This window comes from Oncorhynchus mykiss, chromosome 24, assembly GCF_013265735.2.
Source record: "Oncorhynchus mykiss isolate Arlee chromosome 24, USDA_OmykA_1.1, whole genome shotgun sequence".
Taxonomy (NCBI): domain Eukaryota; kingdom Metazoa; phylum Chordata; class Actinopteri; order Salmoniformes; family Salmonidae; genus Oncorhynchus; species Oncorhynchus mykiss.
The window spans coordinates 41,086,091-41,108,590 of NC_048588.1; the positions used below are offsets into that span (position 1 = coordinate 41,086,091).

Genomic DNA, 22,500 nt, shown 5'->3' on the forward strand with positions numbered 1-22,500 from the left:
GTGGTAGGTAGGTATGATAGAGGTACTAACATGGTAGGTAGGTGTGATAGAGGTAACTACTAACATGGTGGTAGGTATGATAGAGGTACTAACATGGTAGGTAGGATAGAGGTACTAACATGGTAGGTAGGATAGAGGTACTAACATTTCAGGTATGTATGATAGAGGTACTAACATGGTAGGTATGATTGAAGTATTAACATGGTAGGTAGGTATGATTGAGGTACTAACATGGTGGTAGGTGTGATAGAGGTACTAACATGGTGGTAGGTAGGTAGGTAGGTAGGTAGGTAGGTAGGTAGGTAGGTAGGTAGGTAGGTAGGTAGGTAGGTAGGTAGGTAGGTAGGTAGGTAGGTAGGTAGGTAGGTAGGTAGGTAAAAGCGTTAGCTATACCACAGACACTGACAGACCAGGGTTACCTACAGTATAACCTGTCAGGAGGAATTGTCTTTATTGGGATTTGTCTATTTCAGCCACACTCATTGCTGACAGTTGTATTAAATTGTTTACCCAGCCATGCAATCTCCATAGACAAACATTGGCATTAGAATGGCTTTACTGAAGAGCTCATAGGATGCCACCTTTCCAACAGGTCAGTTTGTCAAGTTTCTGCCCTGCTAGAGCTGCTCCGGTCAACTTTAAGCACTGATATTTCAGGGTGGCAGGTAGCCTAGTGGTTCGAGCTTTGGGCCAGTAACCGAAAGGTAGCTGTATCGAATCCCTGAGCTGACAAAGTAAAAATTGGTTGTTCTGCTCCTGAACGGGGCAGTTAATTAACCCACTTTTCCCCAGTAGGCCATAATTGTAAATAATAATTTGTTCTTAACTGACTTGCCTAGTTAAAGAAAGGTTCAATAAAAAAAGAGCAACAACGGCTCAGCCGCGAAGTGGTAGGCCACACAAGCTCCTGCTTCTTTCCTCAGGTTGCAACACTCACTACCAAGTTCCAAACTGCCTCTGGGAGTAACGTCAGCACAATAACTTTTCGTCGGGAGCTTCATGAACTGGGTTTCCATGGACGAGCAGCCGCACACAAGCCTAACATCACCATGAGCAGTGCCAAACGTCGGCTTGAGTTGTGTAAAGCTTCCACCCATTGGACTCTGAGCAGTGGAAACACATTTTGAATGAATCACGCCTCTCCATCTGGCAGTCCGATGGACGAATCTGGGTTTGGCGGATGCCAGGACAACGCTACCTGCCTAAAAGCGTAGCGCCAACTGTAAAGTTTGGTGGATGATTCATAATAGTCTGGGGCTGTTTTTCATGGTTCGGGCCCCTTAGTTCCAGTGAAGGGAAATATTAATGCTACAGCATACAATGACATTCTAGACTATTCTGTGCCTCCAACTTTGTGGCAACAGTTTGGGGAAGGCCCTTTCCTGTTTCAGCATGACAATGCCCCCGAGCACAAAGCGAGGTCCATACAGAAATGGTTTGTCGAGATCGGTGTGGAAGAACTTCAACCCCATCCAACACCTTTGGGATGAATTGTAAAGCCGACTGCAAGCCAGGCTTAATCACCTAACATTAGTGCCTGACCTCATTAATGCTCTTGTGGCTGAATGGAAGTAAGTCCCCAAAGCAATGTTCCAGCATCTGGAGTGGAGGCTTTTATAGCAGCAAAGTGGGGAGCAACTCGATAATAATGCATAAGAACAGCCCTTAGTCGTGGTATATTGGCCATAGTCCACACCCCATCATGACTTATTGCTTAAATATACTCTCTGTCTCTCACTTTTTCCCCCCACCCATCTCGTTCCCCCTCTGTCACCTATCTCCCCTTCCCTCCCCCCTCCTCTCTTGGTCCTAGGTGTTGTATCTGAAAGATTTGAATCTGATTCTGGGTCAGAACTACACAGTGCGATGGGACCAGGTCAGTGATCCAACGCCAGAGACCCAGCGCTTTGACTGCTACCCAGAGCCCAACAGTGACCCGACCAAGTGTAGGGCCAGGGGCTGCATCTGGGGGGTGGGTCTCAAATACACACACACACACACGCACGCACGCAGGCGCGCGCACACACACACACACACACACACACACACACACACACACACACACACACACACACACACACACACACACACACCAAAAACACACTCAGTTCCTCCGAAAGGTATTTAATCAAAACACCCATGTTGATACTTTGACTGTCTCTCTCCTGACCAGACGTCTACCACTGAGGGCGTCCCGTGGTGTTACTACCCTGAAGACTATGGTTACACCGCTACCACGGTGATAGAGCAACCTTCTGGCTGGAGCTTCAACATCACGCGGAACGCTGGGCTCCGGAGCAGCGGGAGACCAGAATCTCCAGACATAAACTCTCTCAGAGTGGAGATCAAATACCACACTGCGGACCTACTGCAGTTTAAGGTTCCTTCCCTCTTATGACTGAAAGATTGGAATGACTCAGTTAGTGTCACATGGTACTCATCTGTCTGTCTGTCTGCCTGTCTGTCTGACTCTCTCTCTCTCTCTCTCTCTCTGTCTCTCTCTCTCTCTCTCTCTCTCTGTCTAGATCTATGACCCTACAAATAAGCGATTTGAGGTTCCTGTCCCCCTTAATGTCCCCTCCACCCCAGAGACAGATGAGACCAAGAGACTTTATATCGTCCAGGTCAAAAAACAGCCTTTTGGTATCCAGGTCATCAGAAAGAGCACTGGCACATTAATGTAAGTGACCTCCCTCATAGCAACAGTCTGTGGATGCTAACACCACCATAGATCTGAGAATGGGGTACAAACAATGACTACAATGGTGAAGGATGAATAAAAATTCCACTCTTCGTCCCATGCTATTTCTCTCTCTCTCTCTCTCTCTCTCTCTCTCTCTCTCTCTCTCTCTCTCTCTCTCTCCTTGTCTCTCTCTCTCTCGCTCTATCTCTCTCTCTCTCTCTCTCCTTGTCTCTCTCTGTCTCTCTCTGTCCTTGTCTCTCTCTCTCTCTCTCTCTCTCTCTCTCTCTCTGTCTCTGTCTCTGACTCTGTCTCTCTCTTTCTCTGTCTCTCTGTCTCTCTCTCTCTCGGTCTCTCTCTCAGATGGGACTCGGCGTTGCCAGGCTTTACCTTCTCAAATCTGTTCATCCAGGTGTCAACACGTCTGTCTTCAGATTATGTCTATGGCTTTGGAGAGACAGAACACACCTCATACAAACACGATCTCAACTATCATACCTGGGGCATGTTCACAAAGGACCAGCCTCCTGGGGTGAGTCACTCGCACACACACACACACACACACAAACATACATACACACACATACATAAATACACACACACACGCAAACGTACACACACAGATACACACACATACAAACACACACATACAAACACACACACACAGATACACACACACTTACACACACTTACACACACACACACACACACACACACACACACACACACACACACACACACACACACACACACATACACACACACACACACACACAGTCCCAAACAGAGTAGACATTATATTAAATTGAAAACTTCCTATCAGTGTCTGTTGGCATTTGACCAGATGGACCAGTATAATCATGACATTCATAATGCCCAACACATGCAGGGCCAAGAAGTCTGCTCGTGGCTGCTTTATCCTGTTTAATTGCTGAGCTGTTATGACAACTCCACAGGGTAATGCAGTGTGTATGTTCCCCTCTTGAGCCTCTCCTATGTGTGTGTGTGTGTGTGTGTGTGTGTGTGTGTGTGTGTGTGTGTGTGTTGGTGGATGGGTGGGTGCGTGCATGTGCTCGTGCGTGATTGTGTGTGTCGTCATTAGCTGTCAGTCCTTGTTAGAGCTAACAACCTTTCTCTTCTGACTCATGACATCACGCCACATCCTTATGCCACCAGCCCCCCCCCCCCCCCCTATATCTCTGCCACCACAAATTGGATTCAGTATCCAGTCTCTCTATCTGTGCCTCCACAGAGGGAACTCAGTATCCAGTCTCTATCTGTGCTTTCACAGAGGGAACTCAGTATCTAGCTTCTCTCTCATTGCCTCCACAGAGAGAACTCAGTATCCGGTCTCTATCTCTTCCTCCACAGAGGGATCTCAGTATCCAGTCTCTATCTCTGCCTCCACATAGGGAACTCAGTATCCAGTCTTTATCTGTGCTTCAACAGAGGGAACTCAGTATCCAGTCTCTCTCTCTGCCTCCACAGAGGGAACTCAGTATCCAGTCTCTATCTGTGCCTCCACAGAGGGAACTCAGTATCCATTCTCTATCTGTGCCTCCACTCAAATTAACTCTGGGACTCTCTGGGATCTAATGCATCATTTTTAATCTCTGTCTCTCTCTCTTTCTCTCCCGGTACAGTATAAGTTGAATGGCTATGGTGTGCATCCCTTTTATATGGGTCTAGAGACGACCGCCGATGCTCATGGTGTACTACTGCTGAACAGCAACGCTATGGGTGAGGACAACGCTCACATTCACACACACACTTTATGTGCCTGGCCATATGCATACAGTCATATTCATCTATGTATATTTATGTGAACGTGTGAGGACGTTTTAGCATATGTCCTTCTGACAGAATGTACAGTATATAACTTACATCATTCGAGACAATTCTGCATAGCACACACCGAAAAGAGTCACATGCTTATCTCCTTCTGGACCAGACTGAATAAAGAACTTTTCTGAAGAACTTTCTGTATCCAGGGCAACACTGGTGTCATTTCAGCTGCTGGTGTTCCGATAGGATATAGGACAATGTTTTTCAGTCCTTCGGATAAGACTGTCTGCGAAATGACTGAAATGTAAATGTTAAATGTAATGGTACTCAAATTAAATAAAAATGTATTGGTCACATGAACATATTTAGCAGATGTTATTGGTCACATAAACACATACAGTGGGGAGAACAAGTATTTAATACACTGCCGATTTTGCAAGTTTTCCTACTTACAAAGCATGTAGAGGTCTGTAATTTTTATCATAGGTACACTTCAACCGTGAGCGACGGAATCTAAAACAAAAATCCAGAAAATCACATTGTATGATTTTTAAGTAATTAATTTGCATTTTATTGCATGACATAAGTATTTGATACATCAGAAAAGCAGAACTTAATATTTGGTAGAGAAACCTTTGTTTGAAATTACAGAGATCATACGTTTCCTGTAGTTCTCGACCAGGTTTGCACACACTGCAGCAGGGATTTTGGCCCACTCCTCCATACAGACCTTCTCCAGATCCTTCAGGTTTCGGGGCTGTCGCTGGGCAATACGGATTTTCAGCTCCCTCCAAAGATTTTCTATTGGGTTCAGGTCTGGAGACTGGCTAGGCCACTCCAGGACCTTGAGATGCTTCTTACGGTTAGTTGCCTTGGCTGTGTGTTTCGGGTCGTTGTCATGCTGGAAGACCCAGCCACGACCCATCTTCAATGCTCTTACTGAGGGAAGGAGGTGGTTGGCCAAGATCTCGCGATACATGGCCCCATCCATCCTCCCCTCAATACGGTACAGTCGTCCTGTCCCCTTTGCAGAAAAGCATCCCCAAAGAATGATGTTTCCACCTCCATGCTTCACGGTTGGGATGGTGTTCTTAGGGTTGTACTCATCCTTCTTCTTCCTCCAAACACGGCGAGTGGAGTTTAGTCCAAAAAGCTCTATTTTGGTCTCATCAGACCACATGACTTTCTCCCATTCCTCCTCTGGATCATCCAGATGGTCATTGGCAAACTTCAGACGGGCCTGGACATGCGCTGGCTTGAGCAGGGGGACCTTGCGTGCACTGCAGGATTTTAATCCATGACAGCGTAGTGTGTTACTAACTGTTTTCTTTGAGACTGTGGTCCCAGCTCTCTTCAGGTCATTGACCAGGTCCTGCAGTGTAGTTCTGGGCTGATCCCTCACCTTCCTCATGATCATTGATGCCCCACGAGGTGAGATCTTGCATGGAGCCCCAGACCGAGGGTGATTAACTGTCATCTTGAACTTCTTGCATTTTCTAATGATTGCGCCAACAGTTGTTGCCTTCTCACCAAGCTGCTTGCCTATTGTCCTGTAGCCCATCCCAGCCTTGTGCAGGTCTACAATTGTATCCCTGATGTCCTTACACAGCACTCTGGTCTTGTCCATTGTGGAGAGGTTGGAGTCTGTTTGATTGAGTGTGTGGACAGGTGTCTTTTATACAGGTAACGAGTTCAAACAGGTGCAGTTAATATAGATAATGAGTGGAGAACAGGAGGACTTCTTAAAGAAAAACTAACAGGTCTGTGAGATCCGGAATTCTTACTGGTTGATAGGTGATCAAATACTTATGTCATGCAATAAAATGCAAATTAATTACTTAAAAATCATACAATGTGATTTTCTGGATATTTTTGTTTTAGATTCCGTCTCTCACAGTTGAAGTGTACCTATGATAACAATGACAGACCTCTACATGCTTTGTAAGTAGGAAAACCTGCAAAATCGGCAGTGTACCAAATACTTGTTCTCCTCACTGTATTAAGCAGATGTTATTGCGGGTGTTTCTCGAAATGCTTGTGTTCCTAGATCCAACAGTGCAGTAATAACTAACAATACACAAGAAAACAAACAAATCTAACAGTACAATAATGGAATTAAGAAATATAGACATTTTAGGACGAGCAATGTCAGAGTCCAGAGAGTATACAATGCATTTAGAAAACATTCAGACCCCTTCACTTTTTTTCCACATTATGTTACGTTACAGCCTTATACTAAATTGATTAAATATTTTTTTTTTTATACATCAATCTACACACAGTTCCTCATAGTTGTTTCCTCTTCCGTAGTGTTTTCCTCAGATTGGCTTTGTTCAAGTCTCCAGCTACAATACATGCATCTTCAGGATATGAGGTTTACAGGATAATTATAGTTTGCACAAAGTCCAGTGTAGTTCCTTGAGAGCCGTCGTGGTTTCGGCTTGAGGGGGGATATACACACGGCTGTGACGATGACCGAAGATAATTCTTGCGAGAGGTAATGCGGACGGCATTTTATTGTGACGTATTCTGGGTCGGTTGAACAAGTTCCATCCGGCTGTATTTAATAACGCAAAAAAAAAAAAAACGTTCTGGGCTAATAATGTGAGAGATAACACAACAACAACGAAAAATACTGCAAAATTGCTTAGAAGCTACAAACAGAGCTGCCATGTCTATCTGCACCATTTTGTTAATTATTGTAGTCCCTAGGTATCACACTGGACGCTGATACTACAGTAATGATAGTAATCATAGTGTACAAAGATTATGAGTGTTATTGGTATGGTTGATACCAAACCAGTATGCACTGAAAGCCCTGCTATGACTTAGAGATGGGAGAGGGAGAGGGAGAGGGAGAGGGAGAGAGGGAGAGGGAGAGAGGGAGAGAGGGAGAGAGAGAGAGAGAGAGAGAGAGAGAGAGAGAGAGAGAGAGAGAGAGAGAGAGAGAGAGAGAGAGAGAGAGAGAGAGAGAGAGAGAGAGAGAGAGAGAGAGAGAGAGAGAGAGAGAGAGAGAGAGAGAGAGAGAGAGAGAGAGAGAGAGAGAGAGAGGGAGGGAGGGAGGGAGGGAGGGAGGGAGGGAGGGAGGGAGGGAGGGAGGGAGGGAGGGAGGGAGGGAGGGAGGGAGAGAGAGAGAGAGAGAGAGAGAGAGAGAGAGAGAGAGAGAGAGAGAGAGAGAGAGAGAGAGAGAGAGAGAGAGAGAGAGAGAGAGAGAGAGAGAGAGAGAGAGAGAGAGAGAGAGAGAGAGAGAGAGAGAGAGAGAGAGAGAGAGAGAGAGAGAGAGAGAGAGAGAGAGATTTAGTGTCACAGAACACCCCACCCCCCATCCATGTCTCTCTCTCTTAGTTGTTCTCTCTGTATTGGCATTGGAATGTGACTTCAGATCTTTTGGAACATTAGCAGTCTCTGCCTCCCTCTAACACACCCACTCATTTCCCCTTCTCTCTCTCTCTCTTTCTCTCTCTCTCTCTGTTCATAGGAGTAACAACATGAATTTGGTCAGTGTCAGTGGTGGATAAGGAGAGAGGAGGGATGTTGAGTGGTTGAGTGATTGAGACAGACCATCAGATGCAGGAAATCAGCCCAAAATAAAAATAAAAGGCTAATTATTTTTAATGTACACTCACTCAGCTGTGTCCCACAAGTAATACAACTACCGGTTAGAACATATAGTCTTATCTCAAATGTTTTAGTATCATTTAAAAAAATATTCCAAACAACAATGCAGTGATATTGTACTGGTACTACGGTACTGTTTTTAATAGGTTTTGTTAAAAATAATTCTGATCTCAGCTGATTTTGACTTTGACCACTCTCATAGGAGAACCCTTTTTGGTTCTAGTACAATCTTGTTTGGTTCCAGGTAGAACCCTTTTGGGTTCCATGTAGAATCATTTCCACAGAGGGTTCTACCTGGAACCAAAATGGTTCTTCAAAGAGTTATCCTATGGAGACTGCTGAAGAACCCTTTTAAGTTCTGAATAGCACCTATTTTTCTAACTACAGCTCAAAACACCCCCTTTCTACAGATGTAGTATCTTAATTTGAGCCAGTTTGCTACAGAAGGGAAATAATCATTCAGTAACCGGAAACAACAGGCCTACTACTGTTGCGTCATCGGCAAATTTAATGATGGTGTTGGAGTCTGCCTGGCTGTGCAGTCATGAGTGAACAGGGAGTACAGAAGGGGACTGAGCACGCAACCATGAGGGGACACTGTGTTGAGGGTCAACGTGGCAGATGTGTTGTTACCGACCCTTACCACCTGGAGGTGGCCCATCAGGAAGTCCAGGATCCAGTTGCAGAGGGAGGTGTTTAGTCCCAGAGTCCTTAGCTTATTGATGAGCTTTGAGGGTACTATGGTGTTGAACGCTGAGCTGTAGTCAATGAATAGCATTCTCACTTTTGTCCATGTGGAAAAGGTCAGTGTGGAGTGCAATAGAGATTGCATCATCTGTGGATCTATTGGGGCGGTATGCAAATTGGAGTGGGTCTAGGGTTTCTGGGATAATGGTGCTGATGTGAGCCCTGACCAGCCTTACAAAGCACTTCATGGCTACAGATGTGAGTGCTATGGGTCAGTAGTCATTTTGGCAGGTTACCATAGTGTTCTTGGGCACAGGCACCATGGCATTACAGACTCGGTCAGGGAGAGGTTCGGAGAGCATGATCACACAGTCTTCCAGAACAGCAGGTGCTCTCATTGCATCTTTTAGTGTTATTTGCCTCAAAGCAAGCATAGAAGTAGTTTAGCTTGTCTGGTAGGCTAGTGTCACTGGGCAACTCTCGGCTGTGCTTCCCTTCGTAGTCTGTAATGTTTCAGTGTTATTTGCCTTGAAGAAAGCATAGAAGTAGTTTAGCTCGTCGTGTAGTACGATTCAATCTTAGTCCTGTATTGAAGCTTTGCCTGTTTGATGGTTCTTTGGAGGGCATAGCGGGATTTCTTATATGCTTCCGGGTTAGAGTCCCGCTCCTTGAATCCATCAGCTCTAGCCTTTAGCTCAGTGAGAATGCTGCCTGTAAACCATGGCTTCTGGTTGGGGTATGTACGTACGGTCACTGTGGGGACGACATCATCGATGCACTTATTGATGAAGCCAATGGCTGATGTAGTGTACTCCTCAATGCCATCGGAGGAATCCCGGAACATGTGCCAGTCTGTGCTGCAAAACAATCCTGTAGTTTAGCATCTGTTTCATCTGACCACTTTTTTATTGATCTAGTCACTGGTGTTTCATGCTTTAATTTTTGCTTGTAATCAGGAACCAGGAGGATATAATTATGGTCAGATTTGCCAAATTGAGGGCGAGGAAGAGCTTTGTATGCGTCTCTGTGTGCGGAGTATAGGTGGTCCAGAGATCTTTTTCCTCTGGTTGCTCATTTAACATGTTGATAGAAATTTGGTAAAATGGAATTAAGTGTCCCTGCATTAAAGTCCCCGGCTACTAGGAGCGCCACCTCTGGGTGAGCATTTTCTTGTTCGCTTATGGTGGAATACAGCTCATTCAATGCTGTCTTAGTGCCAGCCTCTGACTGTGGTGGTTTGTAAACAGCTACGAAAAATACAGATGAAAACTCTCTACGTAGGTGGGGTGGTCTACAGCTTACCGTGAGATACTCTACCTTCCTTAGATATCGTGCACCAGCTGTTATTTACAAAAATACATTGTCCGCCACCCCTTGTCTTACCAGACGCCGCTGTTCTATCCAGCCGGTACAGCGTATAACTAGCCAGCTGTATGTTGACAGTGTCGTCATTCAGCCACGACTCCGTGAAGCATAAGATATTACCGTTTTTAATGTCCTGTTGGTAGTTTAATCTTACGAGTAGCGCGTCAATTTTATTCTCCAAAGATTGCACGTTTGCTAGCAGAATGGAAGGCAGTGGGGGTTTATTCGATCGCCTGCAAATTCTCAGAAGGCAGCCCGCCCTTTGGCCTCTTTTTCTCTGCCCCTCCTCTTCACTCAAATCACAGGGATTAGGCCTGTTCCCGAGAAATCAGTATATCCTTCGCATCGGGCTCGTCAGAGTCGAGAAAGGAAAAATATTATTCTGCCTGTCCGCGGTGAACAATCGCGGTCCTGATGTCCAGAAGTTATTTTCGGTCATAAGAGACGGTAGTAGCAACATTATGTATAAAATAAGTTTTAAAAAAAAGTTACAATCAACACAAAATAAGCGAACAAAAAAAAGCACACTAGGTTGGGTACACGTAAAACATCTGCCTTCCTCTCCGGCGCCATCTTACTCAAGGACCCCTTTCTAACTCCAACTCAAACATACCCGTTCTACGTACAGTGTGTCTCCTTTGTTTTGTTTCATTTCAAGGACATAATGGCATCATGTAATATAAATTGCAAAATGGTCCTTTGTTGACCTTAGAGGAATACATCTAAACATTTACATTCACTGACCTTTAACCTTTGACACTAGATGTGACCTTCCAGCCGACCCCTGCCCTGACCTATCGTACCCTGGGGGGCATCCTGGACTTCTACATTGTGATGGGACCCACCCCAGAACTGGTGGTGGAGGAGTATACTGCCGTAAGTCTCTCTGTGTGTGTGTGTGTGTGTGTGTGTGCGTGTGTGTGTGTGTGTGTTGTGTTTTGTCTGGCTCTGTGCACCTCCTGATGGACTACAGCAGCTGCGACTTTTACGCTTCATTGCTCCCTCATCTAGCCAATCTAAACACACACACACACACACACACACACACATGCAACTTCAGACAGTGCACGACAAAGCACATAATCAACAACTTGTTTAAGACATATCTCAGCCAAAAGTAAACTTTCGTAACTAGTTTAAATTCCTTGTTCATTCCCTTCAGCTGATTGGACGTCCCGTGCTCCCTGCCTATTGGTCCCTTGGGTTCCAGCTCTGTCGCTATGGATACGCCAACGACACAGAGATAGCAGACCTCTACAGAGAAATGAGAGCAGCAGGAATACCCTACGTAAGCACCCTTAAATTATAGTCTTCAAACAAGTGCCCTTACTCATCACCCTACAAAACCATTTGTTATCATTAATAGCTTTTTGTTACTCTACTTACATTAAACTCAAGTACCCTTACTTTACACCCTACAATAGTTTCCAGCTATATTAATCCCACTTCTTTCTGTTAAAGCATCCTTATCTCCAGCGCCCTTGTCAGCAACAGTAATTTCCCAGGCCCCTAACCCATACCCTCGACCTCCTGTAGGATGTTCAGTATGCAGAACATAGACTGACCCATACCCTCGACCTCCTGTAGGATGTGCAGTATGCAGACGTAGACTAACCCATACCCTCGACCTCCTGTAGGATGTGCAGTATGCAGAACATAGACTAACCCATACCCTCGACCTCCTGTAGGATGTGCAGTATGCAGACATAGACTAACCCATACCCTCGACCTCCTGTAGGATGTGCAGTATGCATAACATAGACTAACCCATACCCTCGACCTCCTGTAGGATGTGCAGTATGCAGAACATAGACTAACCCATACCCTCGACCTCCTGTAGGATGTGCAGTATGCAGAACATAGACTAACCCATACCCTCGACCTCCTGTAGGATGTGCAGTATGCAGAACATAGACTAACCCATACCCTCGACCTCCTGTAGGATGTGCAGTATGCAGACGTAGACTAACCCATACCCTCAACCTCCTGTAGGATGTGCAGTATGCAGAACATAGACTAACCCATACCCTCGACCTCCTGTAGGATGTGCAGTATGCAGAACATAGACTAACCCATACCCTCGACCTCCTGTAGGATGTGCAGTATGCAGACATAGACTAACCCATACCCTCGACCTCCTGTAGTATGTGCAGTATGCAGACGTAGACTAACCCATACCCTCGACCTCCTGTAGGATGTGCAGTATGCAGAACATAGACTAACCCATACCCTCGACCTCCTGTAGGATGTGCAGTATGCAGAACATAGACTAACCCATACCCTCGACCTCCTGTAGGATGTGCAGTATGCAGAACATAGACTAACCCATACCCTCGACCTCCTGTAGGATGTGCAGTATGCAGAACATAGACTAACCCGTACCCTCGACCTCCTGTAGGATGTGCAGTATGCAGAACATAGACTAACCCATACCCTCGACCTCCTGTAGGATGTGCAGTATGCAGAACATAGACTAACCCATACCCTCGACCTCCTGTAGGATGTGCAGTATGCAGAACATAGACTAACCCATACCCTCGACCTCCTGTAGGATGTGCAGTATGCAGAACATAGACTAACCCATACCCTCGACCTCCTGTAGGATGTGCAGTATGCAGAACATAGTCTAACCCATACCCTCGACCTCCTGTAGGATGTGCAGTATGCAGAACATAGACTAACCCATACCCTCGACCTCCTGTAGGATGTGCAGTATGCAGAACATAGACTAACCCATACCCTCGACCTCCTGTAGGATGTGCAGTATGCAGAACATAGACTAACCCATACCCTCGACCTCCTGTAGGATGTGCAGTATGCAGAACATAGACTAACCCATACCCTTGACCTCCTGTAGGATGTGCAGTATGCAGACATAGACTACATGGAGCGCCAGCTGGACTTTGTTCTGGACAGCCAGTTCCAGGGTCTACCAGCCCTGGTGGACCACATGAGAGGAGAGGGCATGAGATTCATCTTCATACTGGTACATTATGTAATATGAAGCATATTAACGATCACATTTAAAACAGTAATAAGGGCCTGACGTATTTTCTGGCAATGTTTTTTTGAATGCGTGTTTGTGTATGCGTGCAGGACCCTGCCATCGGTGCCAACGAGACAACGACATACACTGCCTTTGACCGTGGTGTAGAAGAAGACGTATTCATCAAATGGCCCAAGCAGCTCAGCAATGACATCGTCTGGGGGAAGGTGAGGGGAGATGGAGAGGGAGGGTGGCATAAAGAGAGAGAGGGGAGGGAGGGTGGCATAAAGAGAGAGAGGGGGAGGGTGGGTTGAGTTGAGGATTAAACTGACGGACAACAATAAAAAATGTACGTTTTTAAACGGCCATTTTGAAATGGAATAAAATAAAGAAGAAAGAATGAGTGAGTGAGACAGAGAGGAAGTAGTCAGATGGAGGTATGAGTCTGATGACTGTCATCACATTCATTACGCTGTTGTGTTCATCCGGCTTTCTATTCTCTATTAATAATTATAATTATCTCTATCAAACTTCACATTCTCTCTATTCAACTCTACTAATTATCTCTATCAAACTTCACATTCTCTCTATTCAACTCTACTAATTATCTCTATCAAACTTCACATTCTCTCTATTCAACTCTACTATAATTATCTCTATCAAACTTCACATTCTCTCTATTCAACTCTACTATAATTATCTCTATCAAACTTCACATTCTCTCTATTCAACTCTACTAATTATCTCTATCAAACTTCACATTCTCTCTATTCAACTCTACTAATTGTCTCTATCAAATTTCACATTCTCTCTATTCAACTCTACTAATTATCTCTATTCAACTCTACTAATTATCTCTATTCAACTCTACTAATTATCTCTATTCAACTCTACTAATTGACTCTATTCAACTCTACTAATTTCCTCTATTCAACTGTACAAAAGTTGTCTTTTCTATCTGTTGTAGGTATGGCCTGACTTCCCTGGTGTTGTAGTCAATGAGTCTGTAGACTGGGACACGCAAGTAGAGGTATGTCTCACTTCCTGTTAACACATCAACTGTCCAATCACAGAGCCTGACACACTTCCTGTTTTACAGTCCAATTACTGACATGTCTTAACGTTTTTTTTGGTCATGTGTTCTCTGGCCACTCCCAGATCTATAGGTCCTATGCGGCATTCCCAGACTTCTTCATGAATCGTACAGCAACGTGGTGGCATAGGGAGATTTCAGATTTCTACAATAAAACCATGAAATTTGATGGACTCTGGATCGTGAGTGATATCATACCACTGAGCACGCACAAACACACGCACGCACGCACACACGCACACAGTCTGTGCTTTACCTTGAGTGTGATTGTGTGTTTAGGACATGAACGAACCATCCAGCTTTGTCCATGGAACCGTTGGAGAGAAGTGTCTGGGTCCCCCTGTCTACGACAACCCCCCATACATGCCACGTAAGAACACTCACACCTGTATCAATACACTCACACCTGTAGCAATACACTCACACCTGTATAAAGACCTGTATCAATACACTCACACCTGTATCAATACACTCACACCTGTATCAATACACTTACAGTTAGCTTAATGTACAAGTATGGTGAGGGTTTTACCCCCAATCTCCTAATGCTTAGTGCCAAGCAGAGACGCATCATGTCCATTTTTACAGTCCTAGGCTAGTGATCAACCTTCCAACCTTCGGGCGGACACTCTAATCACAATGCCACTGAGTTGGGCTGTGGCGGTGACCATATTATCGCCACAGTAACGAGTCATGACGGCAGTCAAATTCCCCGAGATTGTTTAGTCACGGTAATTAGGCTTCTCCAAGCTCTGATGCTGCTCTTTTTTAATTTTTTTAATTTTACCTTTATTTAAAGTCAGTTAAGAACAAATTATTATTTTCTATTACTGCCTAGGAACAGTGGGTTAACTGCCTGTTCAGGGGCAGAACGACAGATTTGTACCTTGTCAGCTCGGGGGTTTGAACATGCAACCTTCCGGTTACTAGTCCAACGCTCTAACCACTAGACTACCCTGCCGCCCCATTAGTAGCCTAGCAAACGTGCTAACTGCCTGGTACTCAGCACTATATTGTCCCTCTAATCACTCTGACGTCATTGCAAACGTAATTGAAAATCTAATCAACCACGAGAGCTCATGTTGTGCAACATTTCTATAGGCTACGCAATTGCGTGAGAAAACGACAGAGTGATGGCCTCTTAAAAAGAGGAGGATCCCATCAGCTTTCTATAGGCTACGCCTACTATATTTATTTCTCAACTTTCCTAATATTAAGCATATTGGAGTATATCAGGAGTATATCCTACCTGGATGGCATGAACATTAACCATGGGAAAAGCATCCTGCGGTTGCTGTTTGGAGACAGGATGATACTTGTCCATTCCAAATCAAAACAAAGTTGACATATCTATTATTTAGTATATGTAAATCGGGTATTGTCTGATGGGTGACAATATTAGCCTATCATTTGCGAATGATGTATTATCACTTGTGAATTATGCCCAGCTTCTTCCAGTAAGGCAAGAAACAGAGCACGCCTTTTTTTTTGCGACTTTTTCCAATCATAGTCGCACACCTCATTTAACCTAGCTGTCACGTCCTGACAGAAAGCTGTCCTGATAGAAAGCCTTTATTTTCTATGGTGGAGAAGGTCAGGGCGTGACTGGTAGGTGTTCTAGTTTATTATTTCTATGTGTAGTCTAGTTTTTGCATTTTGATGCTGGCCTGGTATGGTTCCCAATCAGAGGCAGCTGTCTATCGTTGTCTCTGATTGAGGATCATATTTAGGTAGCCTTTTTTCCCACCTGTTGTTTGTGGGATCTTGTTTTTGTATTGTTGCTTTTGAGTCCTACAAGGCTGTACGTTTGTTTGTTTGTTTCTCTTTATTGTTTTGTTGCTGGATCACATTTAATATAAATATGATGAACCCAAATCACGCTGCGCCTTGATCTACCCATTATGACAATCGTTACACTAGCCCGTAGGCCTATATGTTTTAATAAGGTTTGTATCACAATTAAAGTGGCCACATAACTTCAGTCTGCGTTACAACAGGTGTAGAGCCTAACTGGCATACATAAGCAGACAGTGATTTTCAAGTTTGGGGAAGTACATTTTCACCATAAAAACGCACCTTTATAATAAATTAATTACATACATAATTTGTTTTGTGATCACTTTCGAAAATTGTCTTTTACCACTAATTGATTTCGGAACATTCACACTACTGCCATGTGTGCATTGCTGCGATTATAATGTGAAGAAATAGCCTAACATTTTATTAACATTCTAATCTAAACATTCTGATCTGCTGTGTCAGCCTCATTTGATGCTAGTGGTTGTATTCATTTGGGATCTATCGCATCCCACAACTGTCCCATACTTTTTTTGGAATATTTATTTCTCGCACAGAATAGAATAGGTCAACTTTTGTACTATGGGGATAGTAGATTAACACCGGCTAGTGCTCTTGTTGTTCTTTAGGCTTTTTTGGTTGACTTAAATGTGGACAGTACTTCCAATGTCTTCAATATGCACCTCGGGAATTGGATAAGGAGCCCAATGTGTCTTTCTTCACTTGTAGCCTGTGATAAAGACCCAATCACGTGACAGGCATTGGCTAATTAGAATTGCGCTATCTGAGAGAGCCATGTGAGTGAGAGGTGTTTTGAAGCAGGTAGCCGAAATAAGAGGAATTATAATTATTATATTCAGCCCGAGGGCATGACGGCCACACAAAGACATGTATTTTTTTAGGGGGCATAACGGGCACACAAATTCGAGGCATTATCAAGTCCTTGTCAAATTGTGAATAAGAGACTGATGAAGTGTGTACAGCCTGCCAAAAACAACAAAGCAGAGCTTATGCCTTTCATACAACCTTTTTGTATTGAAACCTGCAGCCTTAGAAACATATTAAACCTGAAAACATATAGTTGAACGTTTGTATCACAATTAAAGTTGCATTAATAGCTCAAAATGAAGCGTATAGGAGTACTTGTTTCTTTGTTAACTGCTCAACACAGAATAGCCACATGTGCGCACTCCCTTAAATCGTTTGGAGAAAATATCCTTTCTATTTTATTCAGCTTTGTTCAATTGTATTCTTCATACTATAAAATAATATAAAATAATGCCACTGAATTCTAAGAAAATCTTGTCTGCTGAATTAACTAGTGTATCCCACAGCCATATGGCATAGCCAGATCAGGACATAACATAAGGACAGCTCAGAGTACACTATTCTGTTCTTCTGAAATAGACTACATTTTCTTCATATGATACTTCTTTAGACCTCTCTAATATAGATCATTGATTTACTGTGATGGTTTAGGCTATAGTACATGGATTTATTAGACTTTTTTAAATATAGATGTTCCAAAGGTCTTCATCAGTGGCTTGTAGGCTGTGTGTGGAAGCCAGGAGATGCTAAATGTGTTTATGTTAATTAACGGTCCATTGCCGTGAGGCCGGCAGCTGACAAAATGTCATGAACGCCACTGCCCTAGTCACAACCACCTAAACCCGACTTTCTCCCTGCTATGTTCAGGACGGTAAGTATGTTGTGTGTGTCTCTCCAGCCCTGGAATCCAGCCACCGTGGTCTCAACCATAAGACTCTGTGCATGAACAGCCAACAGCACCTCAGTGATGGTACCCCGGTCAAACACTATGACGTACACAACCTGTATGGATGGTCTCACACCAAACCCACATACGAGTGAGTATGGACATATCCTTTTTAGTGACCAATGCAACATTTTCAGCATCAGTCACTCTGTATCTAGTCACAATGTATCTAGTCACCCTGTATCTAGTCACCCTTTATCTAGTCACTCTGTTTCTAGTCACTCTGTATCTAGTCACTCTGTATCTAGTCACCATGTATCTAGTCACTCTGTATCTAGTCACTCTGTATGTAGTCACTCTGTATCTAGTCACCATGTATCTAGTCACCCGGTATCTAGTCACCCTTTATCTAGTCACTCTGTATCTAGTCACTCTGTATCTAGTCACCATGTATCTAGTCACCCTTTATCTAGTCAATCTGTATCTAGTCACTCTGTATCTAGTCACTCTGTATCTAGTCACCCTGTATCTAGTCACCCTGTATCTAGTCACGCTTTATCTAGTCACTCTGTATCTAGTCACTCTGTATCTAGTCACCATGTATCTAGTCACCCGGTATCTAGTCACTCTGTATCTAGTCACTCTGTATCTAGTCACTCTGTATCTAGTCACCCTGTATCTAGTCACCCTGTATCTAGTCACTCTGTATCTAGTCACTCTGTATCTAGTCACCCTGTATCTAGTCACCCTGTATCTAGTCACCCTTTATCTAGTCACTCTGTATCTAGTCACCCTGTATCTAGTCACTCTGTATCTAGTCACTCTGTATCTAGTCACCCTTTATCTAGTCACTCTGTATGTAGTCACTCTTTATGTAGTCACACTGTATCTAGTCACTCTGTATGTAGTCACTGTATCTAGTCACCCTTTATCTAGTCAATCTGTATCTAGTCACTCTGTATCTAGTCACTCTGTATCTAGTCACCCTGTATCTAGTCACCCTGTATCTAGTCACGCTTTATCTAGTCACTCTGTATCTAGTCACTCTGTATCTAGTCACCATGTATCTAGTCACCCGGTATCTAGTCACTCTGTATCTAGTCACTCTGTATCTAGTCACTCTGTATCTAGTCACCCTGTATCTAGTCACCCTGTATCTAGTCACTCTGTATCTAGTCACTCTGTATCTAGTCACCCTGTATCTAGTCACCCTGTATCTAGTCACCCTTTATCTAGTCACTCTGTATCTAGTCACCCTGTATCTAGTCACTCTGTATCTAGTCACTCTGTATCTAGTCACCCTTTATCTAGTCACTCTGTATGTAGTCACTCTTTATGTAGTCACACTGTATCTAGTCACTCTGTATGTAGTCACTGTATCTAGTCACTCTGTATGTAGTCACTCTGTATCTAGTCACTCTGTATGTAGTCACTCTGTATGTAGTCACTCTGTATCTAGCCATACTCCTATATAGTGAACTAGGTATATAGCCATACTCCTATATAGTGAACTAGGTATATAGTCATACTCCTATATAGTGAACTAGGTATACAGTATAGCCATACTCCTATGTAGTGAACCATTTACATCAACTGAACTATTCATTAGCAGCTCCAACCAATGGCCTTAAGTGCCTGTTCAAATCAAATGTTATTGGTCACATACACATATTTAGCAGATGTTATTGTTCACATACACATATTTAGCAGATGTTATTATGGGTGTGGTGAAATAATTGTGTTCTTACAGTAGCTCCAACAGTTTAGTAGGTTCTAACAATTCACAACAATACACACAAATCTAAAAGTAAAATAATGGAATTAAGAAATATAGAAATATTAGGACGAGCGATGTGGGAGTGGCATTGACTAAAATACAGTAGAATACAGTAAATAAATATGAAATGAGTAAAACAGGATGTAAACAGACAATAGGTTGACCTGAGCTAGACTGGGAGCAGATATCTGACTTGTCCTCCCCCTTTCTCCAGCGCCTTGCTGAGTGTGACGGGCAAGCGAGGGATAGTGGTGACCAGGTCGACCTACCCCTCCAGTGGGAAGTGGGCTGGACACTGGCTGGGAGACAACAACTCCAGCTGGGATCAACTCTACAAGTCAATCATAGGTGTGTGTGTGTGTGTGTGTGTGTGTGTGTGTGTGTGTGTGTGTGTGTGTGTGTGTGTGTGTGTGTGTGTGTGTGTGTGTGTGTGTGTGTGTGTGTGTGTGTGTATATTGACTGTTCTGTCTCTCTATTTAACAGGAATGATGGAGTTCAGTCTGTTTGGATTTTCTTATGTAAGTGACTCTCCTCTCTGGCTCCTTTCTACATAGGAAATGTTGTTGATTTCATAACTGGTTTGTTTGTCGTATTCTTCTAAGTTGTTTTCACTATTTAAATATTGTTGAAGTAATGAAAGCTGTGTCTGCCCCCTCTGTCTCTGTCTGCCCCCTCTGTCTCTGTCTGCCCCCTCTGTCTCTGTCTGCCCCCTCTGTCCATGTCTGCCCCCTCTGTCTCTGTCTGCCCCCTCTGTCTCTGTCTGCCCCCTCTGTCTCTGTCTGCCCCCTCTGTCTCTGTCTGCCCCCTCTGTCTCTGTCTGCCCCCTCTGTCTCTGTCTGCCCCCTCTGTCTCTGTCTGCCCCCTCTGTCTCTGTCTTCCCCCTCTGTCTCTCTCGCTCTCTGTCCCCTCTGTCTCTGTCTGCGCCCTCTGTCTCTGTCTGCGCCCTCTGTCTCTGTCTGCGCCCTCTGTCTCTGTCTGCCCCCTCTGTCTTTGTCTGCCCCCTCTGTCTCTGTCTTCCCCCTGTCTCTGTCTGCCCCCTCTGTCTCTGTCTTCCCCCTCTGTCTCTCTCGCTCTCTGTCCCCTCTGTCTCTGTCTGCGCCCTCTGTCTCTGTCTGCGCCCTCTGTCTCTGTCTGCCCCCTCTGTCTCTGTCTGCCCCCTCTGTCTCTGTCTTCCCCCTGTCTCTGTCTGCCCCCTCTGTCTCTGTCTGCCCCCTCTGTCTCTCTCTATATATATGTCTCTCCCTCCCTCCCCCTCTCTGTCTCTCCCTCCCTCCCCCTCTCTCCTTCTCTCTGTCTCTCCCTCCCTCCCCCTCCCTCCCTGTCTCTCCCTCCCTCCCCCTCCCTCGCCCTCTCTGTCTCTCCCTCCCTCCCCCTCTCTCCTTCTCTCTGTCTCTCCCTCTCCCTCCCCCTCTCTCCTTCTCTCTGTCTCTCAGACTGGAGCTGATATCTGTGGGTTCTTCAATCCTGCCGAGTTTGAGATGTGTCTTCGCTGGACTCAGCTTGGTGCCTTCTATCCTTACTCTCGCAACCACAACGGCAAGTTCAACCCGGTGAGTAATCTAGCAATCTACCCGTCCACACAATGACACACACACTTACCGTTGCGTATTCTTTCAGTCCGAGGCAGTCCCCCCTGGGTCATTATTGAACTTCATGGTGACAGTTTTTTTTTTGTGAGTAGATGACAGCGTCCAGCACTGCCACCCCAGTGTGCTTTTCATAGAGACCTACTGACACACTCCACTCCATTGATAAGGTCCCTTGAAACCAGGGGCCTAAAACACACACACACACACACAGACTAAGTAATGTGGCAGTGCCGTAGTGGAGGTGACATTCGTTTTAGCAGTGACCTTTGGGAGTGTTGGAACACATCTCAGAACATCCAATAACGCCGTCGGGAGATCGATCCGCCAGGGCTACATTTCCCTGCTCCCAAGTCGGAATACAAGACGGACACAGTGAGGGTGTGTCAGAGAGAGAGAGAGAGAGAGAGAGAGAGAGAGAGAGAGAGAGAGAGAGAGAGAGAGAGAGAGAGAGAGAGAGAGAGAGAGAGAGAGAGAGAGAGAGAGAGAGAGAGAGAGAGAGAGAGAGAGAGAGAGAGAGAGAGAGAGAGAGAGAGAGAGAGAGAGAGAGAGAGAGAGAGAGAGAGAGAGAGAGAGAGAGAGAGAGAGAGAGAGAGAGAGAGAGAGAGAGAGAGAGAGAGAGAGAGAGAGAGAGAGAGAGAGAGAGAGAGAGAGAGAGAGAGAGAGAGAGAGAGAGAGAGAGAGAGAGAGAGAGAGAGAGAGAGAGAAATTGAATTTTCAAGGTGATCTGAGCCCCCCCAACACGATCCCAATCATTTAATAATGGCTTTCAAAGGGATGTTTAAACAAGAAGAAAATAGACAGAAACACCCTGGACAGGAGACGTGACCAGAGAACAGAGTGAAAGAGGGGGCTGAAGATTTGTAAAGAGGGAGGATGAAGAAGGTGTCAGATGCAGTTGAGTGGTGAGTAGTGGGGGTTGGCAGGAGAAGGATGGAAGGGTTCAGGGAAATGGAGGGGGAAAGTATGAGCGGTGAGGAAGAGAAATGTGAGAATGGGTGAAGAGTGTTGAGGAGGAGTTGGGAGTTAGTAAGGAGAGAGAGAGAGAGAGAGAGAGAGAGAGAGAGAGAAAGAAAGAAAGGGGGAGAGAGAGACAGAAACGGAGGGAGAGAGAGAGAGAAACTGAGAGAGAGAACAGTCAATCATTGAGAGTTTTGCTGAGTCATTCACAGCCTCCCTGGCGCGCCTCATCTCTTTGCCCTCAGTGAAGTCACACCTCAACATTACATCAGAGACGACCATTTTGCCACTGCAGCTCACATATATCACACTTGATTTCCCTCCTTAGAACCATGATCAACAACACAAACTGAGCTTGAATGATATTTTGTTTGAAGGGGATGCCAACCCCATTAATGAAGCTAGTCCTAAAGCACACAGGGCACTTCTTTACCATAGACACAACCCCTGCA

At 44.7% G+C, this 22,500-nt stretch overlaps 1 protein-coding gene across 3 annotated transcripts in view; it reads left to right on the plus strand.

Moving 5' to 3' along the window:
- si (sucrase-isomaltase (alpha-glucosidase)) overlaps positions 1-22,500 on the plus strand; it is a 112,701-nt gene that overhangs the window by 73,413 nt on the left and 16,788 nt on the right. For all 3 annotated transcript variants that reach the window (XM_036961527.1, XM_036961525.1, XM_036961526.1), the window contains exons 25-40: positions 1,814-1,972; positions 2,174-2,380; positions 2,526-2,680; positions 3,044-3,212; positions 4,324-4,420; positions 10,899-11,011; positions 11,298-11,423; positions 12,993-13,121; positions 13,232-13,348; positions 14,089-14,151; positions 14,280-14,396; positions 14,494-14,584; positions 17,738-17,876; positions 19,717-19,850; positions 19,986-20,020; positions 20,936-21,052. In XM_036961527.1, coding sequence (XP_036817422.1) covers positions 1,814-1,972; positions 2,174-2,380; positions 2,526-2,680; positions 3,044-3,212; positions 4,324-4,420; positions 10,899-11,011; positions 11,298-11,423; positions 12,993-13,121; positions 13,232-13,348; positions 14,089-14,151; positions 14,280-14,396; positions 14,494-14,584; positions 17,738-17,876; positions 19,717-19,850; positions 19,986-20,020; positions 20,936-21,052 — 1,968 coding nt within the window. The remainder of the gene's footprint in view (positions 1-1,813; positions 1,973-2,173; positions 2,381-2,525; positions 2,681-3,043; positions 3,213-4,323; positions 4,421-10,898; positions 11,012-11,297; positions 11,424-12,992; positions 13,122-13,231; positions 13,349-14,088; positions 14,152-14,279; positions 14,397-14,493; positions 14,585-17,737; positions 17,877-19,716; positions 19,851-19,985; positions 20,021-20,935; positions 21,053-22,500) is intronic.